Raw genomic sequence first — 22,576 nt, forward strand, 5'->3', positions numbered from 1 at the left:
TACTCATGTATCAAAAGATGGGTTTTCACTTACTGAAATGTAATTGTGTCCTGCTCCCAGCACCTTCAGAACCACATCCACCACCTCATGGCTCAAAAACCCCTCATCATCCTCATTTCTCAACTTCAGCTTCCCAGCATAGATGTTTGTGCGAGTGCCTTGACCCAGGTGTTTCTCCTGTTTAACAAGCATCAGCTTCTTAAGACAGACCATTTCTTTCCATTTCTAAGCTCCAGATAAAAGTTATCTAGTCGTCCCTATTGGAAAACCCAATCTGATCTAGAAAACAATAGCTGATCTGGACTGGTAGACCATTGTAAACCTGAAGATGACATCTTCAGGCGAAACCTGAATTAAACCTCAATTATTTTACAGCTTCAAGACTGCAAAATGTTCTTAATCAGTATTTTTGTCTTGCTTTCCAGTAAAAATAAACATCCTTAAAACTAGACAAATTGACTTGATATGTAAAGTAAAACTTGCTTTTAGAGAACACATTTTAAATTTATTTTTCAGGTTTTAAACATACATCACACTACCATGGCTTGATGCTTAAATTAAGTCTTATTATTTTACACAAATCTTTTTTTAAGGGTGTTAAGATTGTTAAGGCAAAAACACAGGATAAAGTCACCACGAAATTAAAATGGGCAAATATTATTTTTATGGAATATTGCAGTATTTATTACAAATTATTTATCCATGCACATCATTTTTTTTTTATTAATGTGCATTCATAATATTTAATCAAAATGCATTCCCCCTCCCTCTTGCATGTCTTCACTAATGACGTGTTTACTGGAGTGAGGGCGGGACAACCTGTCATTCATATGACATCAGAGCAATATCAAATGATCCAATCAATTCCTGATGGACAAAATCAAGTCCCGCCCTACATGTTTCTCTCAGATATATCACAATTATAGAAGAAAAAAAGACTAATCGCAACTTCCATTTCATGCCAAATTCAAGAAAAAATAAATAAATAAATATATATATATATATATAGCTGGTTAATTCCAGCTAATGGATGTTTTGTTGCGGATTTGTTTGTTTTAAGCACTGCAACATAACGGCAGTTTAAAACCATTTACTATATTCCAAACAACAGCTGCCCGCTTTGGTCAGATCTTCCAGCAGGACACACCATGAAATAACTTCTCACTATAAGAAAACTTCTTTGTTTTCTAGTAAACAGATTTAGCTTTATTAATATCGTGTACATAAACACACAGTTTTGATGTCCAACCTGGGTAATGTCCTCTTTGAAGATCCTATGGAAGATGTTTAATGACGAGTGTTGTGACACTGAATCTTTTCTGGTCATCATGACGAGGTTGGTTTGCTCTGTGAAGCAGCGAATGGAAGATTATTCATGTCTCTGCAATATTTTAAGTCATAAGGATGATTTTAGTCACCCTGTTACGAACAGTTACTTCATTCTCAGAAGAAAACCCAAGACTACAATCGAGGTGTTTCTGGGAGTGCTTACTCAGTGCTTACTGATATAGAGAGTAATATGTTGAAGAAGGTAATATGTTGGAGGGAAGCTCCAGTACCTTTTGGTTGGGGTGGACAGCCACGCTCAAGTTTTATGCTGGTTTGGCCTGTTGAGAGATCCTGGCAAGACAGGTGGTCCGTCAGCTCTCTCAGAGTGGGTTTCGCAACATCAGTCCCAGTCAGGAGGAAGCCCTGTGCGCTCACTTCAATCTGGAAGTTCTTGAAGGCTTTGGTGATGCCACCATCATAATCCCTCTAAAAGAAAAAGGTCAGTTTTGACCTTTCAACTTCAGTTCAATATCTTATTACGCAAACTTATTTTCATATTTAAGGTATGTTTCTTAAAGACCAATTCACACTGCACCGACAGCCGCAGACCAACCGCGACAGTCACCCGATTACAGCACGTCACTTCTCAGGCAGTCTAAGACTGACAAACGCTGATTCAGCGCGTTCAATTACCGAAAACAAGCTCCGACAGGGGTAACACACTGATCCGACAAAACCTGTCGCAGTGCCGTCTGTGGGTGCAGTGTGAATCGGCCTTTATTCTACATTTGCTTGACATACACAACTTTTACTGAAACCTCTTTTCCAGCATGTACAGTAACAGTGTTTACCTCATTGCATATGACAGTCAGGAAAATAGTGTCGTAGTCATGAGTACTCCAGCGCAGCAGGTACATGCCCTCCTCATAACCTTCGTGCTTGAGTTTATGGATGGCATATTCAGTACTGAGGGGTACAAATAAGATACCATTACATCTGCGGTCCAAAGACATTCTTCTCTGTCATGTGATTATTGATTACATTTGTAGATGCTGATGAACATGCTGAGCAATTAAATAAGAGCAATAGATTCAGAGCAGCGCCATGACAGGTATGAAAGGTATGAAAGCGAGGCTGTGAGGGATAGTCTTACTGTGTTTTCAATGGCATCTGCTGTAAGCTGTATAAAGCTCTTAGATCACTTATTTTCCACAGCTCATATTGTCTGGAGTTTTTTGTCAACTGAAATCTCTTGGAAAAACATTTTTGCTTTTTCGTCAGCAGAACAATCCCAAAACACATTAAATGATGGTACAACCCGCTGAAGAGATGAATGTCTATGCCTCACAGCCTCGCTTTCATTCCCGTTGAAAATCAAAGATGGTGCTGCAGTGAATAAGGTCTATGGAATGTTATATGAATTATGGGATGAATTTATTAGACTACTATTGAAATGTTTGAGGTCAGTAACAATTTTTTTATTGTTTTTGAAAGTCTCGTATGCTCACCAGAGATACATTTGTTTGAAAACAACCGGGGAACTGATTCGGAGTCACAGTTTCCCGTCCTGGAAGTACGCACCAACGGTCGTTGTGACTCATTTCCCGAGGGCCAGAAATCCTGGCTACACCTGGTATTCAAAGAATACCGTAAAGCGAATATTGCTATGGATTTAAGTATACCCTGTCAGTCGCCACAGGGGCACACCCCTGACAAATGGAGGTCTCATGAGCTTCTAGGCATGGGCCTAGACGTCTGCCTTGCCCACCCAATCAAAATTTAGGAACAGATAGTATTAATCTGTTTTTATGATTTGTGCATTAATAAAAAGCAAGTGGATTATGTGTTGAACGGTTTAATGAAGGGCTGTAGAATGCCTCAAACAATCCCCAAAAATAACACCAGAAATTTTCAGTAGCCTACATTTCCTTGAAAGTAACGGCGCGGCGCGGCACGTCACGCGCTTCAAATCTGTAGCAGAAAAGCAGAGGCTGACAAAAACGCGAAAAAGGGCAGAAATGTTGGCGAAGGCAACTATCAAGGTGTGAATTACCTGTCATCTTCGTAATGTATGTAAACTTGTAGTGTTAATATTAATATACTGCCCTGATTTGATTTTTGATTCATTTCAAACCCAGATGAAATTAGCAAGAAAACCTCGCTCATTTAAGAACGTGCATTTATTGCATGGATGGAGCAAGAACATAATGTAAGTGTTTAAAATGCATATGTATAGCTTAGTTCAGTTGAAACCTTGCCCTCTTTGGCTTGCTGTTAATGCTGTTAAACTGAAACTGAATGAACGTTGCAAACTGTTGTCTTAAATAACAGCACTGAAATAAGCGTGTGCTGTTTATCTTCTAATCAGTTATGGGCCCATTCACACAGGACACGTTTTTGCGGTTTAAAAAAGTTTAGTGCAGGTCTAAAAACGAAAGTTGTTTTAACTTGAGTGCTGCGTTTTAGAAAGCCGCGTCATGCATGATAGACAACTATGCATAAAAGTATGGAAGTCAGATGTGAGCGCAACGGTCAATCACGTCTAGGGTGATGTTTACATTGTTTACATGGAAAAGTAGCACATTGGAATGAAAAAACACACTCTGGGTGTTATTTAATTTTCCATTTCCATACAATTAAAGTTGCATTCATTGCTACTGTATATTTGATCATTTTCTTTCCAAATTATCACTGGACAGTAGAAAAGTGTTAGCATTATACTTAAAGGGAAAATAAGATAAAAATGGTCATGTCGTGGAAAGGTGTGTTATAAAATGTTATAAATAAATATAGTTATTAAGAATATCTATCTATCTATCTATCTATCTATAGGCCTAACTACGTTCTACATCAAGGACTGCTTACCAAGGAGGCAACCACTGTTCTACTTCATGCTCATCCTAAATGACCAATGGTAGCTACCAGCTAAGGCTAGCTACAACCATTGTAAAACCTGTAATATGATTTGGTCTCTAGGCTCCAGAACTCTCAAGAGGTGTCGTACAACAGGAGGGGTTCGCCCAAGGCAAACAGACCACTTCCTGTTGGAGTCCAGAGACCAGAAGAGCTCTAAGCCTTCCTTGATCGCAGATCACAGGAGAGTGTAAGAGGGCTAAGCAAAAGTGCTAGCCGCATCGTATAAGTGCTCAACTGAGACTCCATCAACAAACCAAGCTCTCTCATTGGGAGTTGGGAATCCTACTATTAAGGATTCCACTAACTTTCAACCATGAAAACATTTCCATCAAGGGGAGCCAGCTGAGTGCTAGCTGCGACCACTCGGGAACAATGTTTTCTAAGGATCTCAAACTCCAAACACTCCTGAAGGTACCTTACGCAAAGAATGGTTTGCAACCTGGGAAGAAATCCCACTTCCTGTCGGGTTCTCAAGATCAAAATAGCTCATCCCAGGTACTGGAGGACCCTGCTTCAAGACCCGACTTAGGGTTCTGTGCTTCAGTCAAACATGAGGAAAAACGGGCTCTCTAGACTCCAACACTCACGAAGATGCAACTAGGAAAGGTTCGCAACTAGGGCAAAAAAACCTGCTTCCTGTCATGTTCCAGAGATTGCCACCAAAGAGCACTGCTATTGTGAGATAGAAAATAACAACTGCTTTCACTCTCTCTGTATTTAATTCCACAGAATTAGGCCTCACACATCAGTAACAGAATCTCATAAGACTCTCCCTTTGCTCCACCCACCACCTCTGTGACCCGAACCACGGGGTGCAGGTGCTCTATTCTCATTCCTTGAGACCGAATAAACAACAAAGGAGGTTATCACAGCGACCGCACCATAAAGAGCGCGGTCAACTGAACATTTTTCCGCTTAAATGCCTGACTTTATCACTAATAAAGAATCACGCATAGAGCAGAAACAAACACATCACTGTGAGTATCTTCGACTCCCTCGAGAGCCGAACGAGCTCGTGCAAACACCAACTACTATCCCTCAGGACAGAACAAATAAGTAAAAGCTTCTTACCTGTTTCTTTCAGTCAGTCTCGCGAATGCATCACAAAGCGCACCTCACAATGGCCCTCATTTATCAAAAGTGCGTACACCAAATTTCCAGCGTACACCCAAAACCACGGTGACTTTGAGATTTATCAATATGGACGTTGGCGTACGGCACGCTCAAATCCTACGCCAGCTCAGGAGGTGGTGTACGCACGTTTTGACTGAGTGTGGAAATGCGCAGAAAAACAATTCCTAACACCACAAAACGCACTGACAAACTAAAATATATGATATATTATGACCCACTGTAAAAAAACTAACAAAAAAACAATATAGTAATTATAAACTTCAGTGTTTATTTTTGTGCAACATGGACTTCAATGTTTAATTTGTGTGACTTTACCAAAGCATTTGATTTGTAGGCATATACGTATTCCTTCAGTTGCGAGCCTGTGCGGTTTACCTGACGTTTCAAGCCTTGTTTATACTTTCGCCTGGCTCCCGCACCTCCCCAAATATGACGCCCTAGGATGAGAATGCGTTGGTAATACTCTATACTCGACGCGCTCGCCGTCGTACTATTCTTTGAAACGATGGTTAGGCCCGGCAGGTGCGCACGGACTGGGTTCTGTAATGAAAGGCTTTCAATGACCAAAAAATAATTCAGACTGACAAAATAATAAAAATGACATTCTTCTTCTTTTAAATAATACTGTAATAATGATCATACAAATAATAATAATAATAATAACGACATTCTTCTTCTAAATAACAATAAGCGTCATTAATAATAAAAACCATAATAATAAGAAGAAGAATATTACAAATTGTCATGCAATTATTAATGTGAATGAATGGTACTCCACATCACATCATCATTGTACACCCCAATACATGTGAGGTGATACGAAATTAAATGCTAATTGTTTCAAAACACGTGCTGTAAAATAATGCATTGTGATAGGTCATTTGCTCATCCAAGTTTCTCTTCTTTGCCGTCTTCCGTGTGTCCATGGCGTAAAATGAGGGCGTGGGGGAAGCGGAGACTTGAATATATAGGGGCGTGTTATTCTAATGACGATCGTTTTCAGCCGCAGCATTTATCAAAGGCAGGTATTGCGTACACCTGGATTTCAAAGGTACGCACAGCTTCATAAATCAGGCGGTGAGAGGAGTGTAAGCATAATCTTACGCCAACATATACGCCCGTTTCTACGCAAGATTGATAAATGAGGGCCAATGAGCAGTGCTCTCAGTTCCCAGGAGAATCGCTCTGATACGGAGGCACGCGTGGCTGAGTGATCGTCTTTCTGACATGTACATAAACAAACGGACCTGAAGACAAGAAAAGGATGACGTGCACTACAGGCGCCCTATTTATACTCTGGTCGCATCAGTAGTGACGTCATAGGCTGTCGCCGGCCAATGTTATTGTCGTGTTTTGACACGTGCTTCAGACACCTGTCATTCTGGAGGCATTCCCCATTAGCGTCCTAGGACACAGTGCGAGTTTTCATTCGAAAGGGAATGGTTGTGCTGCTTAATATTTTTGAGGAAACTGTGATATATTTTTGCAGGGTTCTTTGATGAAAAGAACAGCATTTATATCAAACATACAGCTTTGTTGACATTACAAATGTACTTACCGTATTTTCCGGACTATAAGTCGCTCCGGAGTATAAGTCGCATCAGTCAAAAAATGCATCATGAAGAGGAAAAAAACATATATAAGTCGCACTGGACTATAAGTCGCATTTATTTAGAAATTTATTTCACAAAATCCAAGACCAAGAACAGACATTTAATCTGGAAAGGCAAGTTATTCAACTACACAGAACAACATGCTGAATAGGTGTCCGGTATGTTAACGCAACACATTAACAGTTATTCAGCTACACAATAGCATAAAGAACATATACCTAGGAGGCTGGATAGGCTAAATGAACATAAGCCAGCGAGTCCAACAAGCAAGTTACCAGTAAACAAGTTCACCAAGCTCCCGCGATCTCATTCCACATCATTTTCTTCATCCTTGGTGTCGCTTTTGAACAACTCCGCCAACTAGAGCGCCCTCTCGCGGCTGTAGACGGTAATGTTTTTTCTTGGTTCATCTCAGTCTGAATTAATTTTGATATATAAGTCGCACCTAAATATAAGTCGCAGGACCAGCCAAACTATGAAAAAAAGTGCGACTTATAGTCCGGAAAATACGGTACTGTCACTTTTGATGAATTTGCTGAATAAATGTATTCATTTCTTTAAAAATAAATATTACTGACCCCAAAGTTTCAAAATTCTGTTGAACATATTCAGGTTTAAATAAGCAAAAATACAGATTTGAGAGCTACCGCGGAGGGAAAGTTTATTGGTGAATACTGAATAAAATGTTGGTCTGTTCCTCAAAAAAAGCTATTTTTCAGATTCAAAACCCTGATTACTGTCTGACTTCATTGAATGGAAAAAAAAAAATCACTGTGAATATTCCTTAACATTTTTATTTTTGGGTGAACTATTTCTTTAAATACGATGAGTGAATGTACTAACTTGATTGGACCATGGCAGCCCTCTTTTAGGTTAATTTCCAATGAGAGAGGAGCAATATCCCTGCAGAGGAAATGATGTGCATCTACTGTGAGCCTAAAGTATCCATCTACAAGACTGGCAAAGGACAACGCCTCCTCGTGGGATGCCAACGTCAGCTCCTGGAGAAAATCAAGAACATAAAAAAAGGGTTTATGAAGTTATGACTTATCCTAAATGAACCAAAACTGACAGATTACAAATCTCACAGTGATCCTCACCATGCTTTTGTCGTCTTGTTTGTGGATGGTAACCACGCAGCATTTGATGACAAGATGCGTTATCTCATTAAAGTCTGAAAAGAGTGTCCATCTATCCTCTCCTTGATCATTTGATGCTTCTTTACTCAGTTTCTTACGGTCTCTCTTTGATTTATGTCTCTTCTGAAAAAGGAAACTTATTGTCAAGAGATAATTCAACCAAGCCCTAAACCAAAGTGTTAAACTTCAGCACCTACACTACAATACAGAAGTCATAAAGTTGTTATTGTTTTATTATGTTAGATTATTATGTGGATATTATTTGTACTACGGCCTTCTTACCACAGAGGCGACTTTACACCAGTGAATGCCAGAGGTGCCAGACACCAGGATTTTGTGGTCAACACCACCGACACAGCTGGAGTCTTTGAGCATTTGCTCATTGTCATGTATGATAAGGGAAGAGGGTTCAAACACCTCCTGGCCGAAGTGTTTAGTTAGAGTCTCTAAAGTCGACAAGTATTTGACCTTCAGGTCATGCGTACTGATCTTGTTGCCTTCCACAGTATTCCTGATGAATTCTTCAAGGAACACTTTAAAGACGTTATGGATGCGTAGACGTGTGAGAATGCTCCTGTGACGTATGGACTGGTAAAGGACACTGGGAATGTAATGTTTGTACCTGACAAAGATAAAATGTAACAATGAAAGATACAGATAGACTTTAATAGTTATAAAACGACTCATCAATGTTAAAATCGTTTCTTAGATCACATGGGGGTGAAATTTGGGATGATTCAACTTTATAATTGTGATCTCCATCTCATGTAAAAGGGGATCAGAAATCAAAGCTCATTAGGATATTCAGTCTAAACATGTATCAAAACTATGAAAGTCAACTGTTAATTTAGTTTAATTATTTTTCTATAACAAGCAATGGCTTAATAATTCATACTTATTAACAATAATACATTAATAACATTTGTGTATGTTTGTTTTTAAATATACTTCACTTTTATTAAGTTTTTTGTTGTTTTAAGTTTTTTGTTTTTTTTTAAATAAAGCAAATTAAATAACTATTAATTTGAATTACTAATTAAATAACCACATCACATTAATTTAAATGAATATGGTTGTATACTGTATAAAAGCTAATACACACACACATACATACATACATACATACATACATACATACAGTATGTATGTATGTATATATATATGTGTGTGTGTGTGTGTGTGTGTGTGTGTGTGTGTGTGTGTGTGTGTGTGTAAAACTGCACCCATCATACAATTTGACATAAAAATAAATAAAAACAACATAATAATAAATAAATAAATATATATATTGATGTTTGGTAATATAGCCTATAGTCTCAGTCATGAAAAATATATATTTTAGAAAAACATATCGATTTATATTTTTTTAAATGTACTTTAAAATGTATTTCAGATTTAAAAGAAAAAGAAATATAAAGCTCTTACTCAAAGTCGCAGACAGGAATATCTTTTTCAATGGATTGATGGGAGATGGCCATCACAGCCATACCCAAACACTCATTTTCTATCTGCTGGACGTCACTGTCATCACGAGCGCTACGCAGCTGTGCCAGACCACTCTGAAAGTCAGTCTGACTCTGTCAAACACAAACACACATTAAATTAATGAGCAGCCACGACTTTCTTGAACAACAGTCCTTTAACATTGTCCAGTGTTTATGTGTCACCGTACCTGTGCGTAAAGGTACGTTAGTGAAGCTACATCCAGCACGGCTGCGCCCACAGAACCGTTCCCTCGTTTAAGAGTGTGTCTGCACACTGCAGGAGATGTCTTACTGTTCCCATGCCAGTTCGTAAAATAAAACCTGCCACAAAAATGTGGTTATAATGTAAATAGGGAAGAGTTCAAATATCTGTACAGTTTTTCCCATTAATTGCCTATAATCTGACAGCCTGCGAGAGCATTTGGGAACGCAACGGGCACCTCATGCATTATTTTCATAAAAATTATGACATGCGCTAGATATAAAAAAGAAGTTATGAGATCAAAAGTTGAAATTATTACATTCTAGTCATAAGTATAACATACTATAGCATAATTATGAGATTAAAAGTCAAAATTATGACCAAAAAAAATCTAAATTATGACCAAAAAAATCTAAATTATGACCAAAAAAATCTAAATGATAAGATCAAAAGTCAAAATTATGAAGAAATTAGGGCAATTTCTCTACTCTAGAGTAAAGTCATTTTTCATTTACATTTATTTTACAGTGCATTTGTTTTACAGTCCTAGAGGGAGGCCATCACCCCCGTAGTTTCACAAAATGCTGCTGTACCAAACTGGGAAGGAAAACTAGATGAGAAAAGACTAAGAAGAGGAATACCTCATGCGATAGAAAAGCTTCAGTCTGGTTGTCTCATCAATGTTGAAGGAGTGATTGGGCGGATGCCAGAGCTTGCTATATTCATCATATAGGGCAAACAAACTGTGACACAAAGGTGATATACCTGTAATAATGAGACAACAGTGAGTCTCATATTTCTCTGTCGTAATACAATGTTCAAGTTGTACAAAGGCTGAAAAACGTACCCAACTTCTTAGCAGCTTCAATACACAGTTCCTCTGCTGTGAAACTCCCTGAGAGATGAATGATCTGGTGTTTCTCTGGCAGGTAAAAATGGACCTCGAGCCCCTGTAATATCGCCGAGGCCATGACCGACTTCTTCTGCTCACCACTATATTAACGAAGTGCTGGGCATTTTCTATACCTAAAAATTACAGAACACTTAAGCAAAATGGATATTCTGTCACATATATAACAACATTTCCTCTTTAAAATACAGTTAGGCATGTCTTCACGAACACTGGAGTCTTTCCAGGCAGTTTAACAGAAACAGAAAGTTTGCGGAAACGCTCAACACACTTCTGTCTGGTTTCTGAATGTCGTCGCTGTGTCTGGAATATTACAGCAAAGTCTGTTTAACTTATAAATGATTAATAAACTTATAAACTTATAAAAGATTTTAACTTACCGTCCAGTGCGAAACAAGCAGGAAACAAGATCGTCAGATTCTCAGACAGCAATTCACTTCCGAGGAAACTGATGATGACATTCTTCTGATAAACTACGTGACCAACACGCTGATTCTGATTGGCTGCTCGACGGTTAAAAAAAAAAACTCTTTGTATTTACGGTAAGAAATGCGTTCAAATCATTTCCACATAATGCCATTTTCTATTCTCGGATCTTGTCATTTTGTTTGGTTTAACTTTTTTTCTTCTTACATTTTTTAGTGTTTCAGTTTGTCCCAATATAAACTCGGTTAAATACTATGCATTTTAGACCTTCATTTATTTTAACATTAATAATTATAATATTTATTATTATTATTAGACAGCCTTACAGATGAGATAGATAGATAGATAGATAGATAGATAGATAGATAGATAGATAGATAGATAGATAGATAGATAGATAGATAGATAGATAGATAGATAGATAGATAGATAGATAGATAGATAGATAGATAGATAGATAGATAGATAGATAGATAGATAGATAGATGTTGTACTTGTTTTTCTGAAAAGCTTCAGATCAGTGGATTCTCATCTCGTAGATTTTAAAAGGCTCTGCTCCTTTAAGGGTGGATCAGTAGTTGAAGAGGAAATAGGAAGTCAGTCCATAACATTTAGCACAAAGATCTAAAAACAAAAGGCGTTTGCGAGTGATGGCAGGAATAAAAGGTAAAGTTAAAACGCAACTCTTGATATGATCGCAAAACCACACCGATCATTTTACGAGTGCATTCTGCTTTAGATCGCATTCAGCTAAAAAGTCTTGTAAACTCTGTTGAGTTTAAACTACCGATTGTTACATGAATCGTTGCATCAAAGTAAAGATATAATTGCAAATGGTGTCGATTGATTAAATAAAGTATATTAGGTGTCGTGTTGCTTTAGGGTAAAGTTGTCAACTAGAGTTCAAGTTTTACGTAGGTTTACTTTTACTTTAGGAACTTTCTTTTACTGTTGTGCTCCAGTCTTTTTTCGATTCAGTAATTAACCAATGAAAAGGAACATACAAAATGATCTTATACATTTAAAAAATTACAGAATTTATTTATTTACAGTCTATTTACTTAAAGTACGTCATATCTGCAGTAGCGAGCTATTGCCGCAAGGAGGCAACAAATACACGTAATGTTTTCAAAGCCTTGGCCTTGACTTATCTGAGTTATTATTCCTTTCAGCTCTTGTTGCGTTGTCCTTCAGTGGTGCACTTGGACTGACCCTTCTCCTTTTGGGATGTGCACTGCAACATTTTGGGTAGGTCCATGTTTTTGCCATCTGTAAGGATTTTTACTTGACTGAAGTGCAGAAATTCAAGAAACTAACTTGTGCTTCTTTCCTCACAGACAGTACTGGCCCATGTTTGTCCTGATCTTCTATATTCTGTCACCTATACCAAATTTAATAGCCAAGAGGCATGCAGATGACACAGAGTCAAGCAATGCATGCAGAGAGCTTGCATACTTCTTAACCACTGGAATCGTGGTGTCAGCCTATGGGCTCCCCATTGTGCTAGCAAGAAAATCTGTGGTGAGTACACAATATATAATGTATCTTTTTTATTCTAAACATTTTGACAGGGTTGGTGATATGGAGCCTATACATATAGAGTAAAAACATATCCATGTCACATTTAACCTAATAAAATAACACACAAAACGAAATAATTCTATTTTTAGGACCATTATTTTATTTAGTATTTATATCTATAAGTATTTATTTCTTTTTTATAAACCAGTTCGTTCTGGGTCTCGTATCTGATCAGCGTTCAGCGCTCATGTACCCGCCGAGAACAGCTTTGTCTCGGCCAGTCCTTTGGGAATTTGCCATTGGCTCTTATGTAGATAGTTTACACATGAGGTATAGTTCATTTTGGGTATTTCTGTTATGTTCTACAACTAGCTCTGCGTTTGTACTTTTGATTGAACTGTTTGCTTGTTTATTTCCTATTGTACAAACTTCTAATACTTTTATAATGACTAATATTGTTTAATTATATATTATTTCAGTAAATATTATTTTATAGAAATAACATGCTGTATTTGGTATTGAGAAGGGTCCATTAGTGATTGTGATTTCGACTTTATTCGACATTACTGCACCATTAGATGGCAGCAAAGACTGTCCTTATGAGTCCATAGCAAAGACTTTTACATCGAAAGTAAGTTAAGGAACTGAAACAAGGTTGCAAATAACAAGATGGCAACACAACAAATCTAATGAAGCACTTGACAGTGCACAGAATAAACTTAAGAGCAGAAAGTTGCTCCGTCTTCAACTGCTACAAAAACTGGAGCACGTCACAGATGAACCGAAACTCAGCTTATAGGCTACTTGCCTCACAGAAAGCTTGAATGAAAGGTGCTTTTCTATCTATAGGCGCATACACGTTCACTATACTGGAGATGTCGAGTCAGCAATGTCAGCTTCATCTTTGCAGCCAACACTGATTCAGAAATAAACTCACTAGTTTGTTAATAAACAATTATTGTCTCCTTGCTATTTTTTCCCGACACATTGATAATCATTAGGTTACTTTTGCCAGTGCTGCCCCCCAGTGGCCTTTATGAGTCTAAAAAAGTTTTTTTTTTGGACAATGTAATCTTGTTAAAACGGATTTCATAAAATTGGTATTGAAAAAAGTATCATACAGGAACCGGTATCAAAGTCAAGGTATCAATTTTGAAAACTATACCCATCCCTAGTATTGACATAGTTGGGGGACTTTAACACATTTTCTAACAGTTTGTGAGTAGTACTGAGACAGAGCATAAAATAAAACTTAATGGCAGTTAGGAGCGATCCCATATCTCGTTCCCATTCTCAGAAAACCATGGTTACAGTTGTAACCTGAGAGGTTAACTACATTAGTTAACATGAAGAATACTTATAAAGCATTTATTAATCTTAGTTAATGTTAATTTCAACTTTTAATAGGCCTACATCATTAAAATCAAAAGTTGATACAAGTTTTTAATATTATTAAATGGACCTGAGCTAACATGAACTAACAATAAACAGTTTTATATTTATTAACTAATGCTAACAAAGATGAATAAATATTGTAATAAATGTATTGCTCAATGTTAATTTTAGTTAATACAGTATCAAATGGGACCTTTTTGTAAAATGTTACTTTAATTTCTATATTTATTTTAATTTTAATAAAAAAATGAATCAATTAATATTATTACAGATGAAGAAGAATGAGGATGTTTTTGAATTATACAGTAGTACTGAAAATAAAGTGCAACAGTCGGGTTTCGGAAGTAAATAATCCACTCATTTTCTCCAAAGGAAAATTATTTTGAACTTGGTATTTGGTATGGTAGCTTCTGCTGAAGACGTCAGCCCGCATTATTTCAGCTTATAAAAAAATATAAAAAATAATCATGTTTAACAGCAAAATTACTGGTGAAAAACGACATTAACCATGATGCTATACAGAAAATTACACCAGTCAGAGTCGAAAAAGCAACACGTTTCAAAAGAGCTTTTTAGCTCCGCCCACTCCCATAATGCACTGCAAATTACGTAATCCACTCGGTCTTAAATCTTTGTATATGTAATAAACTTAAAATATTATATATATATAATCAACCTCTGTAAATGATTAGTTTTATATATTTCTCCATTGTTTTTCATTTGACCATGCTGTTCATAATGCTTCATGCTATTGTAGTTCTTTCCATCACTAAAGTCGTTAAGTACACAATCTTGTACCTTTGTCTTTTTGTCCAAATTTCAAAAACTTTTTTGCTTCAAATCAAAGTTTTTTTAGTGTTGTGATTCACCTCGCATCACGTTTGAGATTCCACAAGAACCAATGAGGTTCATTCTCGTGTTACGCAGCATGTTTGAGCTTCTGCAAGAACCAATGAGGTTCATTCTCGTGTTACGCAGCACGTTTGAGCTTCAGCAAGAACCAATGAGGTTCATTCTCGTGTTAAGCAGCACGTTTGAGCTTCTGCAAGAACCAATGAGGTTCATTCTCGTGTTAAGCAGCACGTTTGAGCTTCTGCAAGAACCAATGAAGTTCATTCTCGTGTTACGCAGCACGTTTGAGCTTCTGCAAGAACCAATGAGGTTCATTCTTGTTACGCACCACGTTTGAGCTTCTGCAAGAACCAATGAGGTTAATTCTCGTGTTACGCACCACGTTTGAGCTTCTGCAAGAACCAATGAGGTTCATTCTTGTGTTACGCAGCACGTTTGAGCTTCTGCAAGAACCAATGAGGTTCATTCTCGTGTTACGCAGCACGTTTGAGCTTCTGCAAGAACCAATGAGGTTCATTCTCGTGTTACGCAGCACGTTTGAGTTTCTGCAAGAACCAATGAGGTTCATTCTCGTGTTACGCAGCACGTTTGAGCTTCTGCAAGAACCAATGAGGTTCATTCTCGTGTTACGCAACACGTTTGAGCTTCTGCAAGAACCAATGAGGTTCATTCTCGTGTTACGCAACACGTTTGAGCTTCAGCAAGAACCAATGAGGTTCATTCTTGTGTTACGCAGCACGTTTGAGCTTCTGCAAGAACCAATGAGGTTCATTCTTGTGTTACGCAGCACGTTTGAGCTTCTGCAAGAACCAACGAGGTTCATTCTTGTGTTACGCAGCACGTTTGAGCTTCTGCAAGAACCAACGAGGTTCATTCTTGTGTTACGCAGCACGTTTGAGCTTCTGCAAGAACCAATGAGGTTCATTCTTGTGTTACGCAGCACGTTTGAGCTTCTGCAAGAACCAATGAGGTTCATTCTTGTGTTACGCAGCACGTTTGAGCTTCTGCAAGAACCAATGAGGTTCATTCTCGTGTTATGCAGCACGTTTGAGCTTCTGCAAGAACCGATGAGGTTCATTCTTGTGTTACGCAGCACGTTTGAGCTTCTGCAAGAACCAACGAGGTTCATTCTTGTGTTACGCAGCACGTTTGAGCTTCTGCAAGAACCAATGAGGTTCATTCTTGTGTTACGCAACACGTTTGAGCTTCTGCAAGAACCAATGAGGTTCATTCTCGTGTTACGCAACACGTTTGAGCTTCTGCAAGAACCGATGAGGTTCATTCTCGTGTTACGCAACACGTTTGAGCTTCTGCAAGAACCAATGATGTTCATTCTCGTGTTACGCAGCACGTTTGAGCTTCAGCAAGAACCAATGAGGTTCATTCTTGTTACGCAGCACGTTTGAGCTTCTGCAAGAACCAACGAGGTTCATTCTTGTGTTACACAGCACGTTTGAGCTTCTGCAAGAACCAATGAGGTTCATTCTCGTGTTACGCAACACGTTTGAGCTTCCGCAAGAACACGTGCGTTGATGAATATTTATTTGTGAATAAAAGCCTAAATTCAATCTATTCATCATATAAAGGATCGTGTCTCTTCAGAAAATTTGGATTAAACCGCCTGAATCACATTAATTAGTTTTACGATCTATTTATGAAGATTTGGAAGCATCAAAGTGGTAGTTGCATAGACTATTAATGGAGGGACAGAAATCTCTCAGATTTCATCAAAAATATATTAAATTGTGTTCCGAAGATTAACGAAAGTCTTGCGGGTACATGAGGGTGAGTAATTAATGGCAGAATTTTCATTTTTTTGGGTGAACTTACCCTTTATTGGTTTTAAATTAAATTATTTCTTGCTTGTTCATATAATAATATCTCCGATGTTATGGCAATAATTCAGATTTTGTACAAGAGGGAAAAACCTCTAAATGTTCCAATATCACTGGAGGCACAAATTAAATTTCATTCCATTTTTGTTCAGATTGCATTTAGTGCTCACATGTCCACAAAATGATTTAAAAGCATACACAGGCAGAATATGCTTTCTAAAGCAGCGAATGGGTTTTACCAGATAGTACACTGAATGAAATGTGTCACCATGAATGAAACTAATGTCTCTCTTCCTCTTCAGATTCAGTGGGGTGCCTGTGGCCTGGTAATTGGAGGCAATAGTGTCATTTTTCTGACCATTCTGGGTTTCTTCCTGACATTCGGGCGTGGGGATGACTTCAGCTGGGAACAGTGGTAAAACCCACCAGGAGGAAGTACATCACTACACTATAAATTATGAAACTTGAAATAGTTTCCAATGGTAATGCTAATGAACCCAGGCCTTGACAGAGACTGTGTCCATTGCTTTGTTTTACTCTCGGTCACATCTTATCTGCTCTGTTACTCTGCTTCTGCCTTTTCATTTGCATACATGTTAGCCTATGCATGACTCTATATATACAATGATTTGCTTCAAAAAACTTAAATATGAAGTTGCACTAAAAAATAAATTTTTTCGCATCTTGAATTGTTAGTACTTAACTACCTTGATTAAATTATTAATGATGATCCTTTTCTCTACCAGTTCTACCAGTTATGAAGCGTAATTAATTGACTAACAATGCCACTGTCACCTTAAGAGTTAAAGCCACACTTTGTGTTTGAAAACAGAAGCACTGTAACCATGGCAGTCAACTGAGTGTTTTTGCTGTTGCCTTTTTTTTTTTTTTTTGTGTGTGTGTGTGTTTTTTTTTGCAATGCCACTAATGTCAATTATGAATTGGAACCATTAAGCTTTAACCTTCTTGAACTTGTAAATGTTTACATCCGTTTACCAAAGCAGACATTTTCCTGCTGTTCTGTTCCTTCATTCCTTGTTTACATCCACAAGTTTGTAGAAAAAGGAAGAAAATGTGTGCAGAACACAATCATAAACAGCCATCCATTGATTTTAGAATGTTCTTTTATTACAGTTAGTCTTTTTATTAAAACAGCATGATGCATGCCATTCCAGAAAAAAATTTTTTATAACTGACATAATTCCACATCAAATCTTATGAAACACTATGACATGATTATGTAATTCAATATAGGCTATGTAGCAAATGCAATCTTTGAGATCCAATTTCACCTGAAAGGCATGGTGTTCAGGTTCACACTACTGGTATTGTCATTAATATTTTATAAAGGATTATGGATCATATGGTTTTCATTTTGTTTAAAATCTGGTTTGAGGTTAGACTCAATTTTCATTGAATCACATGTTTTGATATACATTTGTGACTTTTGATTCTGTTAAGCACTTTCAAACGAATTAAATACACTTGATTTTTTTCTCTTTTTTGTTGTCATCATTTTGTCTTTTTCAGTAACCAAATACCATTACAGTAACCAATATACATAAATGGCATAACTGTTTGTTTAAAATTACACTCTTTTGACTAATGTCTTGACTTCTGTCAATGTCAGGTATGTAATAAATGTGCCAAGCTACTTACAGAGCAGAGGATGGCCATTCAAAGGTTGTGACTACAGTATATAAGGACTGTTTTAAAGACATTTACATAGCAATATAACATGTACGTGAGTGACAGCACAATGACAGATCTAGATTTACATCATACTCTTACATCTGGCTTTAATTCCCAATGTTTGCTGCAGATACTGCATGCCAGTGGAGAGAGTAAAGATGTTACATGCTAGATGGATAACAAATGATTTCATATATGGAGGTGGCAACTATTGTAGGAGTTTGAGCAGAGACCAGCTGAGAAATCACTTGAAGCTTCAATAGGATAGGTATGAAAAAGAAATACTTTTTCTGGATTGTTGCACCTGTATGGTCTGTCAATATCAATTGATTATCCTGAACAGGGTTTTTTTCTGGTAAAGTGAAAAGTTTAGGCGATGGAGGTCTTGGTCTCCAGAATCTCAGTGCTTATTATAAACTTAAGTGGTCTCCTGCTAATGTCTTCATAAGTGTTTTTGGTAATTTGGGCTGTATTTGCATAAAATGAATCGGCCTCCATTTTAATTTATGAAATCCTCCTTTTTCAAAGATGATCCTTTTTCATACACTGTATGTTACAATGAAAACCTAATTTTCCTAATATTAATGTCTTGTTTTCTAGTAAAAACAATTAAACATCCTTACAAACAAGAGACATTTATTTGAGAAGCAATATATATAGTACTGTGCAAAAGTCTTAGGCATGTTAATACCCCCCCTCTCTCAGTTTACATTTCCAAATATTCTTTTTGCCATTAATTGTAATAATCCAGTGAGATTTGTGTATGCACAAGGAGTCTGACAACAGCCGGGATGATCTGATCTCACCATCATCGAGTCCGTCTGTGATTACATGAAGAAACAGAAAAAACTGAGACAGACTAAATCCAGAAGAACTGCGGGAACGTCTCCAAGATGGCCATACTGGCTGTTGTCAGACTCCTTGTGCATACACAAATCTCACTGGATTATTACAATTAATGGGGGGGTATTAACATGCCTAAGACTTTTGCATGCCTAAGACGGAGCCCCTAAAGGGACATGGTGGTGGAAAAAATAAGAGATGGGACAAAAAATAAGTCAATGCTTTTGTGGTCTCTCGCAAATGTTTTGCGTCCCCCCGAGAAACTTTGCATTCGCTCACAAACCTTTTCAGTTCTTTGCGAGGGAACCCAAAGTTTCTCGGGGGAATACAGAACTTTTGCCAGAGACCACAAAAGCATTGAAATATTTTTTCCTCCCATCTCATATTTTTTCCATCACAATATCCCTTTAGGGGCTCCATACCATTCCTAATAGGTAGTTTGTACCAAAATAAATGCAGTTCTGTCATGACAACTCTTGGAGTGTTTGGCATGGTAATGGATATGACAATGTTGATGTTTGGTCTTTGCAGAATAGATCTGCTATGCTGCTGCTGTTATTGCTGCTGCTGTGAGCAAGTAAGAGTAAGACATGCGGCTGCTGTACAAATTAAAGGGATAGTTCACTTTGAAATAAAATTTTGGTATGTTTTAGCTTACCTCAAGGGCATCCAAGATGTAGGTGTCTTTTTTTCAGCAGTAGTTTCAATTTTGATATTTTTAGGTCAAACCGTTCTTGTCTGTCAGTCATATAATGCAGGTCTATGGTCACTGTCTCAAAGAGCATGCACAGAGTCCAAATTAAAACAATTCCCCGTCGTCCAAATTAAACAATTCCCCATCGTAAGTACACATTGATGGCCTAAGACACGAAACGAGCGGTTTGTGTGAGAAAACGAACAGTATTTATATCGTTTTTACCTCTTGAACACAGCCGCGTCCAAGTGATCTGAGGGCGCGGGCGGGTATAGATATATACACTAGATCTAGTGCGACATCTAGTGTATATATCTATGCACCAGTCTGCGCACACGTTACACAGCAGGATGCGCCCGCGCTCTCAGATCACTTGGACGTGGCTGTGTTCAAGAGGTAAAAACGATATAAATACTGTTCGTTTTCTCACACAAACCGCTCGTTTCGTGTCTTAGGCCATCAATGAGTAGATTGAGTTAAGGATCTCTTAGTCTGAGCCATCTAGAATTTCATCACAGAACTTTGCATTAGTTTAAAAATCCAATAAGCAAATGAATAAGTATTATTCAAAAACCAGTAGTAGTCATTTTGACTATTTTTATGATAATTCTATGATGCTTTTGCATTCTTTTTTTAACCTTGAGGGCATCACTCCCTGTCGATAGTAGACCACATTAGATGAACACTTAAAATATCCAGACTTATCTTTACTATGCAAAATCCCAGGCATACTGTAATGTATTGCAAGGAAAGGGCTAAAGTTTCAAAAATCTTCAATACTTTAATGATGGAGGGATTAAATGCCACAGAAACCCAGGCTGAAGACAGGAAGACAGACCCATCCTGCTGAGTTGTGTGTTTCTCTGAGCGCTCCTCTTGTGCTCAGATTCAAATAAATAAATGAGTGGTCCGCAGACAGTGGTCCTAACGGCGGCGAAGCCACTCGGTAATGACCTCCCCTGGGGAGTTCTGCTCTATTTTTAAGCGTGATCAAAGCGGCCAGACTGAATGATGATTATTAAAGAGGAGGAAGACTGTCTTCAGAGGTGTCCTAAATAAGAATATCTGTGCATATTTTCAAATATTGATGCCTTAAAAATTATGTTCTAAATGGCACATATTCTACTTAAAGAGGGAAGTGGTATAGAAATGCTGCCAGGATTGTCAATCTGACAAGCATTTGAAATACAACAGCATCATTCATAAGAGACGCATGATGTTTACTTTCAGAAAATATCAATGAATAAGCGTATTTGACTGGCAACTGCTAAGTCACTTGCATTCATGCCTCTAAAAAAAAAAATCTTTCAGAATTAGTTTTCATAAATGATAATGCTCATAATTTGGAGACGCTGGAGAGATACAGGATAGTTCTTCTAAAAATGGCAGTTGTGGGTTAGGAAGGGCCCTCCAGTGGCCATGAATCTCATACCTCACAACCGTTGCCTGGAAACAGCCCGGTGATCCTCTGATATATTTATTTCATTCATTTACCAAATTTTACTCATTCTTTTTTTATTTAATTTTATAATTACTCAACAGGTAACACTGGCCTTGTGCATGACATTGTAGATGGTTTGGTCGCGCTTTTTTCCCCTTGTAAGTTTAGTGATGTGTCTCAAGCACAATATATAAAGCAACTTAGTGTACAGAGGCTGTATAGAGATGAATGCTCATATGGAATAGACACGGTTATGTCCCCGAATAGTCACTTTTAAGCTAAATTAACTTTTAATTTACAGTTTTTCTCAATCGCTTTGACTCAATTCTCAAATGAGATTTTTTTCTCTCAAAACAATAAGTTCAGATCTCCGTGTGAGGTAACACTTTATAATAACGTTAAGTTGTAAGCCATTTATAATTGGTTAGTTAATGATAATCTAACATTTTATGAATGTTTTGTAAATTCCGTTACAAGTCATTTACAAGTGATTAGTAAATGATTAACTAATTATTTACGAAACATGATCAGATCATGTACAGATCATTTGTAATAGGTAAGTAACAGAGTTCAACACAATGATGTGTAAATGCATGAATAAATCATTTACAACACTTTCTGCATCCCCTAATCTAAAGTGTAAACTATTCATCACTTGTAAATGTGTTACACATCATTGTGTTGATCACTGTTCCTTACCTGTTACAAATGATCTGTACGTGTATACATTTCCAACACTTTCTGCTCTCTCTAATTGCTACATACATACAAAAAAAATTACATAATTTATTCAACATTTATGAAACGCATAGTCATGTTTTGTAAATGATTAGTTAATCATTAACGAATCAATTGTAAATGACTTATAACTTAATCTACAAAACATACATACAATAATTAACATATCACTTATTAATAATTTATGAACGCATAGTCATGTTTCATAAATGATTAGTTAATCATTTACTAATCACTTGTAAATGACTGGTAACGGAATCTACAAAACATACATGAAATGTTAGCACATCACTTGCTTATCATTTATGAATGTTTTGTTCATCATGAACTAACCACTTATAAACGACTTACAACTGAACGTTATTATAAAGTGTTACCCAAAATGACTTTTGTGACAATTGAGCTTACAGTTTAGAGAATGTTAAGAAAAATGTGCCCAAGCGATTAAGATAAACTGTAAATTGAGCCTATA

At 37.3% G+C, this 22,576-nt stretch overlaps 3 protein-coding genes across 3 annotated transcripts in view; 2 read left to right on the forward strand and 1 right to left on the reverse strand.

Annotated features, from left to right (window-relative positions):
* LOC309501624 (tyrosine-protein kinase JAK1-like) overlaps nt 1-11,196 on the reverse strand; it is an 18,069-nt gene extending 6,873 nt beyond the window's left edge. Inside the window, exons 1-12 of the mRNA XM_082173764.1 lie at nt 11,048-11,196; nt 10,605-10,783; nt 10,399-10,522; nt 9,744-9,876; nt 9,497-9,648; nt 8,354-8,693; nt 8,033-8,194; nt 7,776-7,933; nt 2,121-2,235; nt 1,560-1,755; nt 1,250-1,347; nt 34-177 (exon numbers count right to left, since the gene is read on the reverse strand). Of these exons, the coding sequence (XP_082029890.1) occupies nt 34-177; nt 1,250-1,347; nt 1,560-1,755; nt 2,121-2,235; nt 7,776-7,933; nt 8,033-8,194; nt 8,354-8,693; nt 9,497-9,648; nt 9,744-9,876; nt 10,399-10,522; nt 10,605-10,728 (1,746 nt within the window). The 5' untranslated portion in view covers nt 10,729-10,783; nt 11,048-11,196. The remainder of the gene's footprint in view (nt 1-33; nt 178-1,249; nt 1,348-1,559; nt 1,756-2,120; nt 2,236-7,775; nt 7,934-8,032; nt 8,195-8,353; nt 8,694-9,496; nt 9,649-9,743; nt 9,877-10,398; nt 10,523-10,604; nt 10,784-11,047) is intronic.
* A 428-nt stretch (nt 11,197-11,624) lies between these two features.
* Nucleotides 11,625-18,196, forward strand: leprot (leptin receptor overlapping transcript). The gene is made up of 4 exons (XM_082173854.1): nt 11,625-11,759; nt 12,266-12,341; nt 12,431-12,614; nt 16,999-18,196. The coding sequence occupies exons 1-4, from the start codon at nt 11,744-11,746 to the stop codon at nt 17,113-17,115; spliced, it is 393 nt and encodes a 130-aa protein (XP_082029980.1). The 5' UTR covers nt 11,625-11,743; the 3' UTR covers nt 17,116-18,196.
* Nucleotides 15,215-16,988, forward strand: LOC309501657 (uncharacterized protein; the record flags this gene model as incomplete). The annotated part of the gene is made up of 2 exons (XM_082173821.1): nt 15,215-16,239; nt 16,289-16,988. 2 exons carry the CDS (start codon nt 15,215-15,217, stop codon nt 16,392-16,394), a joined length of 1,131 nt encoding a protein of 376 aa, XP_082029947.1. The 3' UTR covers nt 16,395-16,988.
* Nucleotides 18,197-22,576: the final 4,380 nt, after the last annotated feature.

The sequence above is a fragment of the Leuciscus leuciscus genome, assembly GCF_965113295.1.
Source record: "Leuciscus leuciscus genome assembly, chromosome: 6".
NCBI classification, from domain to species: Eukaryota; Metazoa; Chordata; class Actinopteri; order Cypriniformes; family Leuciscidae; genus Leuciscus; species Leuciscus leuciscus.

Coding starts and splice junctions, on each gene's coding strand:
- leprot (XM_082173854.1), top strand. Junction 12,342..12,430: donor TGTGCACTGCAACATTTTGG/GTAGGTCCATGT, acceptor CTTTCCTCACAG/ACAGTACTGGCCCATGTTTG. Junction 12,615..16,998: donor TGCTAGCAAGAAAATCTGTG/GTGAGTACACAA, acceptor CTTCCTCTTCAG/ATTCAGTGGGGTGCCTGTGG.